Source organism: Zosterops lateralis (assembly GCF_965231275.1).
Source record: "Zosterops lateralis genome assembly, chromosome: W".
Classification (NCBI taxonomy): domain Eukaryota; kingdom Metazoa; phylum Chordata; class Aves; order Passeriformes; family Zosteropidae; genus Zosterops; species Zosterops lateralis.
The window spans coordinates 15,208,313-15,225,372 of NC_139801.1; the positions used below are offsets into that span (position 1 = coordinate 15,208,313).

The window sequence follows — 17,060 nt, forward strand, 5'->3', positions numbered from 1 at the left end:
ATATACCCTGCCTGATTCATCCCAATACTGAACATGTTAGCTGGGTTAAATGTAAATGTTTTAATTGCAGAAAAAATTTGGTATTGTAATTCACAAAAGTAACACTCTCATTGTATGAAGTGTTGAGTGACAAATTTATTCCCCATCCCAGTGGAACTAAGAAGAGCTGAAATAGTAACTTTGCTTTGTGTATGGGAATTACTAGTGACTGTTGAGTGGGAAAATACCTGAGGAACAGTGGGAAATTACAGTTAAGAAGTGTCAAAGACGATTTGCCTGGAAATTAACAAAAAGGAAGTGATAAGGAAATAGAGGGCAAGACTGGGTTGGCCGCTGTACTTGCCACCAAGAAGACCATATACTCCTGCTGTGGGTTGCGACCCCATAGGCATGGAAGGTGGAGGTATAAGCCATACCAGACCTCTGTTATTCCTTTTTTTGTCACTCATTCTTTGTCTTTTCCCTTATGGGATATCAGCAAAATCATGCCACAAATTCTATCGAAAGTTGTATATGGAAAGACACCGAGGTTCCTTTCTTATTACACATACCCATATCGACAGTCACTGTTATAACCCATACAAATTAGATAGTTGTACTCATAATGGGAAAAAATATTAGATTGTGGAAAACTTGGGGACCAGTGGTGACGAGTTGAGAAATAAATGTCCAAAAGGGGAAAGATGGATTTGTTTCACATATGCTGTTGGGAGTAAGGTCCAAGATTTAGTAAAAGAGCAGCTGGTAAACAAAAAGACAAAGCCAGCACAGCAATCAAACCCAGTACAAATCTCACGCCAGGATTTGTATACAAAACTGGACCAGCAATTAGAAAAAGAAATAGATAACTTGAGACTGGGGAAAAATCTGTTTGTGGAACTGGGGGAAAGAAAAAACAAGGAACTTAACATAACCAACTGTTGGGTCTGTGGAGGGGCTTTGATGTCAGAGGAGTGGCCATAGAAAGGCAGTAGCTTAGGCCCAGTTGAACTCCTTAAGTGGAACCAGACAAATATAAAGGGGAAAACCGACTGGAAGGGTGGATTTTAAGCTCAACAGTGATAGGGGAAAAATGTCTCTGGCGCACTGGAAAAAATTTTCTTAATGAAGTAGGAAACACTCCCTGTAAAAGATATAAGGTAAGCAATGGAACTTTTACTTGGTGGATCCCAGAGAAACCAACTTGGTATTGGACTCAAAAGAAAATGAAAAATGGAAATTGTAAATATAATAACGAAGATGGACTTTTTCAATGTAATGATACAGAAAAAAATCCCTATTTTGGGATCCTAGAAATATCCAAATTCTGGGAGAATATAAATCAACAGGAAAATGATTATTGGAAAGCACCAGATGGTTTATTTTGGATATGTGAAAAGAGGGCATACCCAAGACTCCCCTCTAGGTGGAAAGGGAGTTGCACTTTGTGAATCATACAGCCAGGATTCTTTCTTTTACCAGGACCAAAGGGAGATAAATTAAGGATACCAGTTTATGAGGACTTGAAAAGAAATAAGAGGGATGTGATTGGAGGATTTCAAAAATGGAGGAATGATGAATGGCCCTCTGAATGCATATTGGAAACATATGGGCCAGCCACCTGGGCACAAGATGGGAGTTGGGGATATCGGACCCCAATTTATATGCTGAACCGCATCATAAGACTCCAGGCTGTTGTAGAAATAATAACAAACAAAACTGGTCAGGCATTGGAATTAATATCAAGTCAACAACGCCAAACAAGGGCTGCAGTATATCAAAATAGGTTAGCTTTAGATTATTTACTAGCTGAAGAAGGGGATGTTTGTGGAAAATTTAATACATCAGATTGTTGTTTGAAAATAGATGACAACGGAGATGCTGTTCTGGATATAGTCAATGATATCAGAAAAATAGCTCATGTACCGGTCCAAAAGTGGGAATCAATGCTAAAAAGCAGCTGGTGGGATAATTTACTGGGAATAGAATGGTGGAAAAAACTAGGATTTTTTCTCTTATATGCTACTGCTGGCCTGATATTTCTTCCTCGTTTAATCCCCTGTTTTATTCGGCTGATCACAAACATAGTTCAAGGCATGCAAGTGGTAACAGTGCCTACAGACTCAAAATTGACTATATCTGGAACGGCACAAAGGACCATGGTGTTAAAGAAACAAAATAATGTAAAAGACCCCTTTGAAGAAGCAAAATTGATCTATGAAAAAAATGAACAAATAATGGAGGCTAGAACACAAGGAATATGGCTTAATCCAAATGAATTATAAAAGAATGACGGGGGAATTATTATAAATGTATATTATAAAGTTGGCTTTTTGCAAGATGTGTGCTGTATGATTAATAACATTGTGGTAAGGATATAAGATTTTTATTTCTGCTTTTAGTAAAGAAAATTAGACATAGTGGTAGTAGTTGATATAGTATGCTTAAACTGTCTATTTGGTCGGGATAACATCCAGTGAACATGTAAAGAAGACTCTGCTACTGATATACCAACTATCAGCATCTACCATCTGAAGAAAGTATGGACCAAGGCCCACACTGGAGGTGATAATGAAGACACAGTCAAGAAACAAGCATGCTCTAAAAAGGCAGACTCAAGGAGGGACCATGCAAAACAGTTCCTTGTAGTGGTGTGGTTTTGTTTTTATCAGTTTTATGTATGTATTTGTTCCTTGTTTTATGTTCCTTTTTATACGTTGTAATGGTTTGCCCCATGCCACCCATGTTCCATCCTTTTTGGTTTTACCCCAATCCCAGTTATATGCCAATCATAAGTTGTACAGACCCTGGGTCTTGTCTGTCACTTTGGGGTCTCTCCCAAAAGTCTGGAAAGTTCCAGTAAGAACCCCAAGTGATTGGACAAGACTTCAGCTGTCTCCCCACTCGAGTTATTGATTTGTTACAATGTATGTCATTTACCTAGAGAGCCATACCCCTTTGGCCCCTGATTTGTCCCCAGTTAAACCCATCCCTGAGTTCCTCCCCCCAATAAAAGGTGTTGCATTGAGGGGTTTCCCGCCTTTTTTTCCCTCGCTTTTCCTCCCCGCTACTTCTGCTGAGGGGTGTCTGCTGGGGCAAATACCCTGATGAATAAAGCCAGCAGTTAACCCAGAACAGCCTCCTCTTTTTTCCTGCTGTCGTTGCTTCACTCCTTCAAGGAAGCAAGAACTCACAGGGGTCAGTGAGGTTCATCCTGCTACCAGGCCATACCCTTCACTGTCGAGGTGTCAAGGCTAGCCGAGGCAGAGACAAGACACCTCTACAGTTCCTGGAATATGGAAACTAGTTTATGGAAAAATATGAATATTCAACAGATTGATACAATAGAAAGGGTATTTTAAAAATGGCTCTGGTATAGCAGGGTGTGGACTTGGCTAAATGCCAAGTCACCCAGCCAGTTGTACTTTGCTTTTTTTCTTATCTCCAAATTGCCTTATTATTTTATTAAACCTATTTCTTAAAATTTACCAAGAAAGTGAACCTTACTTTTCACAGAAAATCACATCCTATACCCAAAATGATAGGATTAGTCAGTCTTGTTTCTGTTGTGTTTAATGTATGGTTTCTGGTTTTACCTTCATGAGATGAATCCAGGATTTGATTCCTTACACCCTGAGTGCAGTGTAGGTTAGGAGGAGGACTTGGAAAGGTCCTTTCCACTTTTCCTTTGAGAGGAATGACAGACTTGTCTGAAGCCAGGGATACTGATATTAAAAAAGGGTTAGACTGAGACAAACGTAGATACAACCACTATGGTTAATTCTACAAAGTCCGTTTATTACGTGCAGTGCAGCAACTTATATACTATTCTACATTGTTTATACATGTAACAACTTTTTCATTGGCACACAGCAGAGGAAAGAATGTAAACACACATTGTTTGGTTTACCCTTAAGGTGGCTAACACGTGCATACTAACAATTTTATTTAATGACCTTCAACACCCTATTATCTTTCCCAAACACCTTAATATCTAATTCTAACTGTGCCACAGCTCACTGAGAATTTTTTGCTGCGTCACTGGCCTTGGGTCTGAACTAGGCCTCAGTTAGGCCTCAGTTAGGGTAGTTCAAGAAGGTCTAAATACACATCATGCCCTCCTTTCCTGAGGAAATCCGTAATACTTGTCTTTACAAACAAGTAGTGCGTCTGGTAAATAAAACTGGCACTGAGAAATAAAAGAAACAGTGGGAAGGATTCCACTGATTGATGAATGGAAAAGAAGATATTTGCCTTTACAAACAAACTGTAGGTTTGCTGATAAATGAAATTGGATATTGAAAGATGTGAAAAACGAGGTTCATTTTCTTAGAAAAATCTATAAGTTTAAATAAAAAAAAATAGACAATTAGGAGACAAAATGAAGCAAAATACAGTTTCTTGGCTGAGGGTGCCTGGCACCAAACCAGCCAGCATCACACCCTTATCCTTTCAAATCCTTTCATTTTAAGGATCTCTGTGTTACATATTCAATAGACCCTAATGCATGATTCAAACATACTTTTTGGGTTTGATTTTCTTTTGTTCTGTTTCAATTCTCCCCCAATCATTTTATCTGGTAGATCCATCTGTAGGTGGCTCATTTTCTTCTGGTAACATAGGTCTCATAAATTCTTTTCTTGAAGTTCGGGTTATCTTCATTTGGATAAGATACTTGATAACAGAAGTTCAATAACTTTGGTCAGCAGTCTTTATGCAGGAATGCAGGGTCACTTCCTTTACTTTCTGGTTTGGTCAGTTTAGATATCACAAAGAGAAAAAAACCTAGTCTTTTACTGTTAACACTATGTTACAATCAGAAAATATACATTCATCACCTTTCTAAACTCTATTAATAAAAGATAATACAGTACAATCTTCCCACATTATACATATAGTATTCATTTTAATATTTGTGAAAAGCCAACTATATAATATGCATTTATAACAAAAGATGAAAGAAACTATGGGAAAACCCATAAATTCCATTAGAATTAAAAATTAAAAGGGGGTTATACAATAAAGGGGAATTTTAGGTATTAGGCACTCTGGGAAGTCGTTAACTCTCAAGTACCTCAACAAATGGGGAAAGAGAGAGGGAAATGCAGCCGGGAAATGAGAATAAATAGGAGGCTGCATCCTCCAAAATTTGAGGGACCCCAGGGGAAATGCCCCATGGCCTCTCCCTTTATTTGAATAAAGTAAAAGGACTACTCTGTCTCCTTTTTTGACATAAACCTCTGGCGTTTGTGGATTAATTTTCCTAACAATAATGATAAAAGAATATACAAAACAAGCGATGCACAATGCAGTTGCTCACTACCTGTTAACTGATGCCCAGCCAGACCTTGAGCAGCGACTGGCAGCTCTCAGCCAACAATGTGCCCCCCCCCCCCCCCCCCCCCCCCCGGTTTATATACTGAGCATGATGTCATATGGTGTGGAATATACCTTTGGCCAGTTCAGGTCACCTGTCCTGGCTGTGCTCCCTCACCGTGATGGCTTAAGTTTTAGCTTTCATGTTTTTTAGATTCTGTGCTGCCTAGGGTGTAGTTCTGAGCCTCATATTAAGTGTTAATAAGCTCTTTTCACAGAGTAGGTTGACAAAACAAATCCTTTTCCTGCTGGAAACCAAGGACAACGGGTACAAGTTTTCAGGCCCAAAAGCATAAACAACAGTGGACTGAAGAGAGAAAAGAAGAAGGATGGGACTTCATAGTCTGAAGCTGTAATAGGACAACTAAACCCCAATATGAAAATAGCCCAAAACTTATAAAAGTGTAAGACCTCGGTACTGGTCATCCATTTTGTGACCATTTTAAGTCCATCTTGGGTGTAGCCCTGGCCAGGCTCTTGTACTGCCCAAGGTGTACCCTTAAAGGCCTTTTAATATATACCTACTTTATTGTCTTAGCTCTGCTTAGTCTCTGTTCCAGGTCAGCCTTCCCAGGCATCAACAACTCCTTGTACACTCCCATCTTTCTCACTGGCAGGGCAGTATGAGAAGCAGAACAGTTATTGACTTAGTGTAAAGCACTGCTCAGCAACAACCAAAACATCAGTGTGCTATCAACTGCTATCTCATCCTAAATTCAAACCATAGCACTGTACCAGCTACTAAGAAGAAAATTAACTCTATCCCAGCCAAAACCAAGACATGATTAAAAAAAAAATTATAAAATTTAATTTAATCAAGAAGTATGCTTGAGGAAAAAATAGTAATATTTTAAACTATTATCTGACACTTCTTTATACAAGGACAATTTATTGCTTGTAGGATCATGGCTATAAATTTCTTTTTTAACCCTGGATGCTAAATTTATTCCTTTTACCTTCATCCAGGCAAGTTCTTATTGTGATTGAGTAAGGCTTCAGGAATTAATTTTTCCCCTACTCCAGAATATAGTCTGAAGCAGTCTACTATAGTTATAGGTTTGCCTTTAACTTAAAATATCAAGCATTATCGCCTAAGGAAAAAAACACCAAACTTCACTCTTACTTCTCCCTAGATAAATATTGAGAAAGTTATACTAACAGGAACACCATACTTATAAAGCAGGCAAGACATTTTTAGAAAAAAATTAATGCTTCCAGCAAGCCAAGAGGAATTTAAAGGCAGATAGAAAAAATCAGAAGAAAGAGAAGTGTGAGCTTTTCTCAGCTATCTAAGTATTTTAATTTTGAAGTCTCATTATAAAAATTTAAATGCCAATGTTTAAATTATTTATTTAATCTGTTCAGGAAAACCTTCAGTCAATGCACTAATTCAGTGTCAGTGTTTGGATGTTGCAATCATGTACAGATACTCTGTCCAGACAAGTCAGTGACTTGTAAAAAGGACCTTGTTTATTGTAGTACATATCAGGTTTAAGGACACTCTTGAATTATAATTGCCAAATTATCAGGTTATCATTCAATTCAGTTAAATTAATGTAGTTAAGTAAAGAAAAATGTTTGCACACACTTGTACCAGTTGAAGCTGGTATTTAATTTGAACTTGTAAATAATCACATTAAACTGAGGTATATACATGGGTATACAAGGGTGTTGTGGATTAACCCCAGTAGGCAGCTGAGCACCACACAACTGCTTGCTCAACCTCGGCCCATCCATAGTGGGATGGTAGAGAGAATTAAAGGGTAAAATTAAGAAAACTCGTGGATTGAGATAAAGGCAGTTTTATAGGTAAAGCAAAAGCCACATGCACAAGAAAAGCAAAATAAGGAATTTGCTCACTAATGCCCGTCAGCAGGCAGGTGTTTTGCCATCTCCAGGAAAGCAGAAGTTCACATATGCAGGAGTTACTTGGAAAGACAAATGTCATCACACCAAACATTCCCCCCTGTTAAAAATGGGTGGAGATAATATTTTTCTCCTTAAAATGCCTTTATTAATCAGCTCTTACAAGGGTGGCTCGAGGGAGGTTTCAGCCCTTCCAGGTTTACTCTTGAGGAGGAGGGTCTTGGTCAGCTTTGCAGTCTGAAGTTCCTGCAAAGCTGGGAACTCTTTCCTTGCCGGGGGTCTAAGGAGTTCTTGTTTTCGTCAGGTCGGCTTGGGGTCCTGCTTCTTCTTGGGTACCTTTTAGGTTACAGCGAGTTACAAAAAATTGTTCATTAATACTTTAGGGTATACATGGTTTAGTACTGTCTTTTATGGGTTTAAATTTTACATTGGTTTGTTTTTATAGGGGTTTTTTGGTTTTAAAAAGAGTCCCAGTTTACACTGGGGTTCTTAATTTACATGTTGGTAGCACGGGGTCGCCCCGGGGAGGTTATTTCGCAATCGGCGTTGCGGCAGCCTCATGGCGGGGAGTCGGGCCGGGGTCCGGCGGCAGCGGGACGGCCACGCGGCAGCGGTGGGCACTTTTGCTTTTGGTTTTACTCCGGCGGGAGCGGCGCGGGTTGGGCTGGCTCAGCAGCCCAGGGGTTTCGCGGCAGGAGAGCGGGGCCGGACCGGGAGTCGGGGCTGCTGCGTGCGCGGCAGGGGAGCAGGGACAGCCGCGCGGGCTCCGGGAGCAGTGGCAGGGCGCCCCGTAGGCCGTGCCACGCCGGAGCGGTGACGGCGGCGGGCGCAGGCGGCCACTTTTGTTTTCGGTTTTTCTGGCAGCTGGGGTTCTGGTGGCAGGAGCCGGGAGCCGCGGTGCCGGCAGCTGTTCCGCGACGGGGGAGGTTGGGCCGGCGGCGGTGCCCCGGCGGCGATTCGCGGGCTCTGGGAGCCGGGCTGCGCCGGCCCAAGGCGAGCGGACCGCTCGGGGGGGCGGCACGCCGGCAGCTTTTGTTTTCGGTTTCTTTGGCGGCTCGGGGGGGCACTCTGGCAGGCGCAGGGGCTTTTCTCTCCTCCGGCTGCTTGGGGGGGTGCAGTTTTCAAAGAGCCCCGCCCCCCCCCCAACCCGTTTTTGCCTACCAAGGTGGCTTCTCATTGTTACATTACAAGATAAACATTTAAGATATTAATACACTTATTATACAATAACTAAGGGTCTTAACACTTTAAATTCAACATATATGTACTTAGGAGCCTTCTAATTTTCATTTTCTTCACCCCTGCCCCTTTCTTCCCTCAGCTTTACATAGGGAGCATGACACCAAATGGTCTGGAATATCCATTTTGTCAGTTGAAGTCACCTGTCCTGGTAGTGTCCCCTCCCAACTTCTTGTGCATCCCCATCTTGATTGCTGTGGGAGCAGTGTGGAAGAAGAAAAGGCCTCGGCTCTGTGTAAACTCTGCTCAGATATAACAAAAACATCCCTGTGTTATCAACATTGTTTTGATCACAAATCCAAAACAGAGCCCTATGCAAGCTACCATGAAGAAATTTAACTCAGTCCCAGCTATAACCACTACGCTGGAAATGTGAATCGAGACAGTTTGCAAAAGTGAAAGCCATCTAGTTTGCCCTAGAGATTGCCAGTGGCCAATACTCTATCTCACTTTGATTCATGGATGATGGCAAATGCCCTGTGGGGGTGGCTACAGCAATGAAAATGGACCAACTGGCAGTACAGAGGCAATCCCATCTGGGCAAGATATTACTGCCTAGATAAAAAACATTGTTTTAAAGGTCCATCATATATATACTCACATACCCAAATGCTGTGCTACTGAAGAACACTGAAACTACAAGCAAGAAGACCAGGCTGCCAGAACTGAAATGACTCAGGTGGGGGAAACTGAAGAAGCCAAGAAGATTAAGGAGAATATAAATAAAATGTAGATGTCTCCCAAATTTTGCAATTAAGAGTTTAAGTGCTGAAACAGAACTCTGCTTGAATCTTAAGCTTGTCTAGTATTGGTAGTGATTGCAAGTGAGGTTGGCCAATGTAAATAAAGCACCCTCATTTCTTTGAGCATAAACAAAAGGGCATATACAGGTACTTCCAGGGGAATTGCATTTTAAAACATGTTTAGAAGTCTTAGGGACTGGAGAGTATCTCTAGGGTGACAAAGGGTGACTAGTATTCCTGAAGTGCTGTGTTTAGGAAGCAATTTATTTTTAGGGCACACAGGTTAGGATTTCTGCTACATTCAGAAAGCAGCCACACCTCACAGCTCTAAGTAAACCATGAAACTTCAAACAAGCAAAGGATTAATCCTCATTGGAAAATAGGTAAGTTTAACCATATTTGGATGCGGAAACTACTGATGTTGATGTCCTGACCAAAAAAAAAAAAAAAAAAAAGATAATTTTTAGCAAACTACCCAGTAGTAAGAGATTATAGCAAAAATTATGTCTGTGTGTGTGGGAGGGGGCAGGTCAGGCCTTGCTCTGGCAAGACAGTGTCCTGCCCCACACCCCCCAGCCCTAGAGTATCTGTCCTAGGTTAAAATGTAAGATGTGCCCAAAGTATGTATTCTATCACCATCCTCATGAGCTGTTGAAACAAGGTGGGGCAGTGTTTTCCTTTCCCCCTCCCTCTGGACTATCTTCTGTTATGGGCCCATCAATTCCTTGCCCCATGACTCATAGGTAACTCCCGCTGGGAGCTATCTCAGTTTAATGGGCAATCAAGGACCCCCTGCATGACTCATAGAATATCAGCCCATTGTGAGATGCTTCACCCAGTAGGAGGAGCCAAGCATTCCCACCTGGATATAATCTGGGATTTGGGACAGCACCTGGGGGTCTTTATTCACTGGATTCTCAGAGGACAAGCGCTATCACAACTTTCTATGGGATCACTGCTTCAACAAGACCACTACATCTGGACTGCTACCACTACCCTAACTAACAAGGTTTCAGGTTGTATTCTGACTCTGTCAGTGGTCTTTTGTATTACGGCATTTATTTTATTTTACTTTTTTTTTTTTTCCCCACATCCTATTAAATTGTATTTCTGACTTGGAGTCTCTCACTGGTTTTGCTTTCAAACCAGCAGAGCATCCCAGACCCACAGTGTCTGTCAATCATTTGGCACACCAGAGGCAGTGCTCCACTCTGTCTAACCCAGCTCCTGAGTGGCCGAATGACCGTAAGTCTCACCTGGGGGGGGGAGGGAGCCACGAAGGCCCAGAGGTATTTAAGGCTGCGCATGAGGCAAGCACTACAAAAAACTGTTTTAAAATATAATCATTGTGCCTACATACAGTCAGTTTAGACTGCTGCAAGTTAATAAATCAAGATGAAGGTTCTATCAAAAGCCTAATAAAACCTTTTGCCCTTTGAGAGCTGTCTCACCTTTCATATACTATCACATTTAAATACCACTAAGAAAATTGTTAGAATTAACTGGAAAAGAGGAATGAGAAAACAATTCAATTTCTATACACTGTTCATTAAAAAAATACAAAACAACACAACAAAAACCAAACAAACCCCACAAAATTACAAACAAAACAAAACCAAAAACACCCCTCCTACACACAAGAGGTCACTACCAATGAGAAAGTATAACCTTTTTCACAAACTATTTCATTTACAGCTTAAAACCAGATCAATTTCAACTTAGATTTATTGACTAGCCAAGATGCTTTATTACTGTCAAACCTGTAATAATTGGAGGGGGAAGGTTGCCTCTAAAGTGTATAAAAATTTGGCATTAACTACGGAATTCCAATTAAAATTTTATCTGAGACAACCTAATTAAGTAATTTCCTATTTCTTCAATAATTTTCAGAGAGGACCTTCAGCTCAAAAACATGCCACAAATAGGACTATTTTAAAAATAAAAAGTGGTGATGAATGTTTTTCAATAACACTGTAGGCAATACAGTCTCTTTTGCTCAGAAATGAATAGTGATATCATAGAACTATAGAATAATTTATGCTGGAAAAGACCTTAAAGATCTATATATATTGATTTCAGAGTATTTATTTTAAAATATTTCAAAATATTAATCAAAATTGAGAAGCGCAAGACTGTATTTCAAGTGCAGAGAAATTAAGACTGGCTAATTATAAGCATTGTGTAACCATAAGAAAAAATTATATTATTTATGAAAAAATCTTACTCTCTATGTTTTTTCTTCTTGGCTTCACTGGAAGAGTCATCTGCAGAATCTTCACTGTTCGATGAATCCTGCAGATGAAGAAAAGAATATATACGATTCATTACCACAAAAAGAATGAAGTATTTTTAGTATTAAAAAGATAATTCAGCTCCCACTTTCAAACTGAAATCCTATTCTTCATGTCTTATTCTCTTCACCCCCCTCAGTGTACCCACTGATATCGAATAAGATCAGGATTGCTACTGATTTCATATTTCTCCATCTAAAACATACCATGTCAGCATAACTCTAGAAACCACTACAAAAAACTGTTTTAAAATATAGTCATTGTGCCTACATACAGTCAGTTTAGACTGCTGCAAGTTAATAAATCAAGATGAAGGTTCTATCAAAAGCCTAATAAAACCTCTTGCCCTTTGAGAGCTGTCTCACCTTTTGTTATAAATGCAATGGCAAATATCGGATTAATAAAAGACTATTAATAACACAATATCGAACACCAGCAAAATGAGAAAGCCACAAAATAGGAAAATATCAGCGCCGCGCTGGGTGGATAGGTGTCCGCACGCCAGGGTACAAGACGCCCAAATCCACGCCTGAGCAGCTTTCAGTCCACCGTTTTATAGGATTTTTCTGCCCTTAGGCAGTCCAGGTGTCCAGGGTGGGCTGAATAGTCCAAATTTCTTTTCGATTGCCTTCCCGGATCTTGTCAAGTCCCGTTGTTCCATTCTGGGAAGGTTCTTTCTTATGTCAATTTCACAGATCAGTCCTATGTTGATTTCAGTTTGCATGTCCTGCCAGGGCGTTGATGAAATCTGCATCGTCCTCAAGAAGGAATTTCTCCTTGCATTGGCGAGGAAGTGATTCTTATCAAGGTTGGCCAGAGTCTTTGTCTAGTCTGATGATTCTTGTCCTGTTTCGCAACTGAAGCCGGCAGGCTGAGGGGGGGAACGGTTTGCTTCCTACTGGATTTTACATTTTATTAACATTGTTCTTATTATACATCGGATTATTATTTCATACACGAATTTTTACCCCAAATTTATCACACCTTTCATATACTCTCACATTTAAATACCACTAAGAAAATTGTTAGAATAGCATGTATGTTTCTTGTCGCTCCACTCCTGAACAAAAAATAATAAATAAATCAATGAACACTTTAAAATTATTTTCCTAAAACCAATCTCATAGAGATTAAATTCAAATCATTTTTACCCTGAAAAAAGAGTCTTCAGGAAAAGAGTACTATTTAGCAAGAGCAACAAACTAATATTTCAACTATATATAATTAACTCCTGTGTTCAGTTTTAATAAGCAGCTAGATCTGACTAAGAGACACACAGAGTAATGATGATTTGCAATAACAATGCTTTTTTTTTTTTTTTAATAATGAAGGAAATATGAAAGTCTGCTTTCAAATAAATTCTAATTCAGAGTCATTAGTGCCCCTAAAAGATATTTATACTGCACAAAGTCAACTTTTGTTGAGTCTATGGTTTAGGTTTTAAAAATCTCTAAAATTGAAATATGGTTCTTAAAAGACCAGAATTCTTTTATAAGTGTTACAAAAGTTGCAAAAAATCTAGCTTTCTACTCCATAGTGTTTTTGAAAACTTCAGCAGCTACCTTTATATAGGAACAATAGTGGAATTTTTTTTAGTATTTTTAACTGTCTTTATGGAACTCAGAAGGAAGAAATACAATGAAATTTAATACAACGTGACTCGAAAAATTTGTCCATACATCACAGACTATCTAGCTAAAGATATCAATCTAAACTGCCATCATTTTGACACAACTCACCTGAAAACACACAACTAAGTATTCCCCCCGTGGTTCCTCATAAATGTCAGTTATTCGAACATTACTTTTATAGACTAAAACCAGACTTAAACAAAGAGAGAACAGAACTTGGCTCTACATAATTTTATTCTAACATATAGGGTAATGAGAAATGCATTTTTACATTTTATTTACTAACTTATATGTTATTCACCTCTTCTGAACCACTGTCTGATGAGGCTGCCTTCTGCTGTTGTTGTTTCTTGAGCACTGCTGATCTCTGCACAGCAAGTATACTTGGACTGGACTTCCAAAACTGAATTGGAATTCAGATACAAGAGTCATTTAAACCTACTGAAACTTTCAAGTTTACCACATACTTACTTTTCTTAAGCTGAGCAGCATCCCTACTAAGATGAATCTCAATTTCTTTATTAATAAAAAACTCCCTACAAAATACTGCATGCATTAATAATACAGGATAGTATTTTAAAGTAGTGAGACTTCTGTAGAAAGGAATGTTATACAAGAATTGTTGGCACAATTTGTACACTAAGTATAACAACAGTTGTGCAGGCCTCTATTATTACCTCTTTTTTTTTTTTTTTCTTTTTTTTTAAAGTAAAAATTTAAACTGATCTAGATAAGTCCTTCCAGGCCACTTTGCTGATCTATTTTTGCTTCATATGGCAATACTGAAGTACACGCAATCATAGAATCATAGGTTTTCTTGAGCTGGAAGGGACCCATACAGATTGAGTCTAACTCCCTGCTCTTTGCAGGACTACCTAAAACTAAATCATATGAATAAGAGTGTCATCCAGATACTTCTTGAACTCTGACAGGTTTGGTGCAATGACCACTTCCCTGGAGAGCCTGTTCCCATGACCAATTATCCTCTCAGTGAAGAACTTTTTCCTAATGTCCAATCTGAACTTCCCCTGATGCAGCTTCATTCTATTTTCTTGACCTGGTCACCAGAGAGAGGACATCAGCACCTCCTCCATGTCCCCTTGTGAGGAAGTTGTAGACTGCCATGAGGTCACTCCTCAACCTTCACTTCTCCAAGCCGAACAAGCCAAGTGACTTCAGCCACTCCTTGTAAGTCTTGCCCTCAAGACCTTTCACCATCTTGTTCATCATCCTTTGGACACTCAGTTGGTTAGAGCATGGTGCTAATAACCCCAAGGTTCAATCCCTGTATGGGCCATTCTCTTAAGAGCTGGACTCGATGATCCTTGTGGGTCTCTTCCAACTTGGAATATTCTGTAACTCTAATAGTTTGATGTCCTTCATATACTGAGGTGTCCAAAACTGCACACAGTGCTCAAGGTGGGGCCACACCAGTGCAGTGCATGGCAGGACAATCACCTCTCTTGACTGGCTAGCAATGCACTCCAGGGCACAGTTGGCCCTTTTGGCTCCTAGGGCATACTGTTGACTCATATTCAATTTGCCATCAACCTAAATCCCCAGATCTCTTTCTACAGCACTGCTCTCCAGCTACTTGTTCCCTAATTTGCACTTATACCCAGGATTAATCTGCCCCAGGTGCAGAATCTGGCATTTGGTCTGATTAAATTTCACACAGCTGGTGACTGCCCAGTTTTCTAGTCTATCCAGATCTCTCTATAAGGCCTCTCTACCCCTGAGGGAGTCAACAGCTCCTCCTGGTTTAGTATTGTTGGCAAACTTACTTAATGTACATTCAATTCCTGTGCCAAGATCATTTATAAAAACATTGAAGAGAAAGGACCCTAATATTGAGCCTTGAAGAACCCTACTAATGACTGTTCACCAGTTCCATTTACTACAGCTGTGAGTCCGACCCATCAGCCAATTATTCACCCATCATTTTATGGACTTGTCTAGCTGTATGCTGGACATTTTATCCAGAAGGATACTGTGAGAGACAGTATCAAAACCATGAATATAAATATGAATAAAAAACCCCCAAAACACAAACACAAAAAAAGCATTCTTAACAGCCTCTGAATCTTACAGTAGGAAATATTTTACTACCCTTCATGTATATCATATCATCCAAATTAAGACCATATTACATAGAGAAACAGATGAGAACTGAGGTAACTCATCCATTGCATTGAAGAGATTTCTAGACACCACTTTTTTTTTTTTCTAAATTTGGCAGACTTTTTCCCCATACAGAAGACAAGATGTACCTAACCCTGAAATTGTTGTACATTTATTGATATGAAGAAACTCAGCATTAGAGAGATAAGTTTTTAAAAATTTAGAAATAGGAACATTATGTGTGGCTTTGTCTTCAAAAATATACAATATGTTAATACGTCTTCTGCATTATAAAATTTAGGTAATTATCTAACTGTAGGTATTTACCGAAATGAGAACTTAGCAGCCCTGTTTGTTATGAGAGCTAAGTATGTGTGTGAATTCATTAACCCAAACAACTTAACATTCTAAGTAAAAATTATGGAGGTTTGGTTTGTTTAAATCAAAACTACGTTTGCAACTATTCTGCACAGAGTATTTTTTTCCCCACAAAGGGTCAATTTGTTTTGTTTTACCTCAGATCCATCAAGTTTTGGTAGTAGTTTAGCTTGAACTTGTTTCTTCTCTCTAGATGTGTCAGACTCTGAACCAGACTCAGAGTCACTGCTACCTGATTGACTGCTACTTCCATCACTACTGCTTCCAGAGCTTGAACCAGATCCAGAAGCTGATGCTGACCCAGAATCATCATCTGACTGGCTGCAATTAGAAGTTAACAGGATATTACACAATGGCTAATTAAATAGGATTTTTTTAAAAAGTCACATAAAAAACCCTTTAGCTTCACCTATAAATTAATTGTTAGCTTAGCCCAGACACATGGATAGCATACAAATGAATGCACTGGATTAAATAAATCAGGAATGAGAATTCAGTTTAATCAGATACCTTTCACTAAACCTTAAAAGAAGCATTGGGCACTGGGGCAGAATGAGGAAGTGGCAAGGGAGGGAGAGAGGAGAAAGAAGAACATCTATCATTAATTTGGAGGAGTAAAACAAGACTATTTCTCACCCACCTAAATCCTTACTTAACTTTAACAAACACAATGTATTTTTGTGTATATACATACACCTAATTGTTTTAAGTCTTTTTAGATCAGCAGTGTGTCACCCTCCAATTTTTTATTTTGAGCATGCATTTCTTCAAAGCAAATATAAACTCTGTTTTGTTCCCCTACTTTTATTTTTTTTTTTCATTAAAAGAATAGGTGGGAAAAGTATTCATAAGGAAGTGCTAGCAAGCTACATTTAATGCTGTGATTTGGACCATTTATATACAAAATACAACCAAACACTTGATTAAATAAAATGTTTTTAAAAGTAACTCGAAAACCAAAGGTGTGTTGTCACACATAATATAAATCCATGCAGACCATCTTATACTGTTAAAATAACAGCAGTAAAATTCCCACAGAAAAACTCTGAATTTGTCACTAATTATGACTTGTACAAAGTCATACATAATCAGTGACCTGAGCATACTCTTGAGCCACTGGATTATTCCACCTGTACATCTATTTCACACTATACTTAACATATTCAAATAAAATAATATTTAAAGTTAAACATTTATTTTATGACTATTCAAAAGCATAGAAACATTTGGTTTTCTAAAATAATTTTACAAAGGAACCAAGCTGACACTTCAATCAAATTCCTCATTATATTAAATACTAGCATACTTTAGAGATATCATGGGGGAAAACATTGGAATTACAACACCACGCAAACAAAATGCTTTTGGATTATGTACACTTGAGTTGCAAGCATTTAAAAAGAAACAACATTAAAGATAATAAAAAAATCCAAGAC

At 39.0% G+C, this 17,060-nt stretch overlaps 1 protein-coding gene across 4 annotated transcripts in view; it reads right to left on the reverse strand.

Moving 5' to 3' along the window:
• Nucleotides 1–7,372: 7,372 nt before the first annotated feature.
• Nucleotides 7,373–17,060, reverse strand: part of LOC310922225 (uncharacterized protein) — a 46,325-nt gene continuing 36,637 nt past the window's right edge. For 2 of the 4 annotated variants that reach the window (XM_083882667.1, XM_083882668.1), the window contains exons 2-6: nucleotides 15,762–15,945; nucleotides 13,427–13,528; nucleotides 11,428–11,495; nucleotides 8,604–8,702; nucleotides 7,373–7,557 (exon numbers count right to left, since the gene is read on the reverse strand). In XM_083882667.1, the coding sequence (XP_083738793.1) occupies nucleotides 7,502–7,557; nucleotides 8,604–8,702; nucleotides 11,428–11,495; nucleotides 13,427–13,528; nucleotides 15,762–15,937 (501 nt within the window). In that variant the 5' untranslated portion in view covers nucleotides 15,938–15,945 and the 3' untranslated portion in view covers nucleotides 7,373–7,501. The remainder of the gene's footprint in view (nucleotides 7,558–8,603; nucleotides 8,703–11,427; nucleotides 11,496–13,426; nucleotides 13,529–15,761; nucleotides 15,946–17,060) is intronic. The other 2 variants (XM_083882669.1, XM_083882670.1) reach the window with 2 other exon arrangements.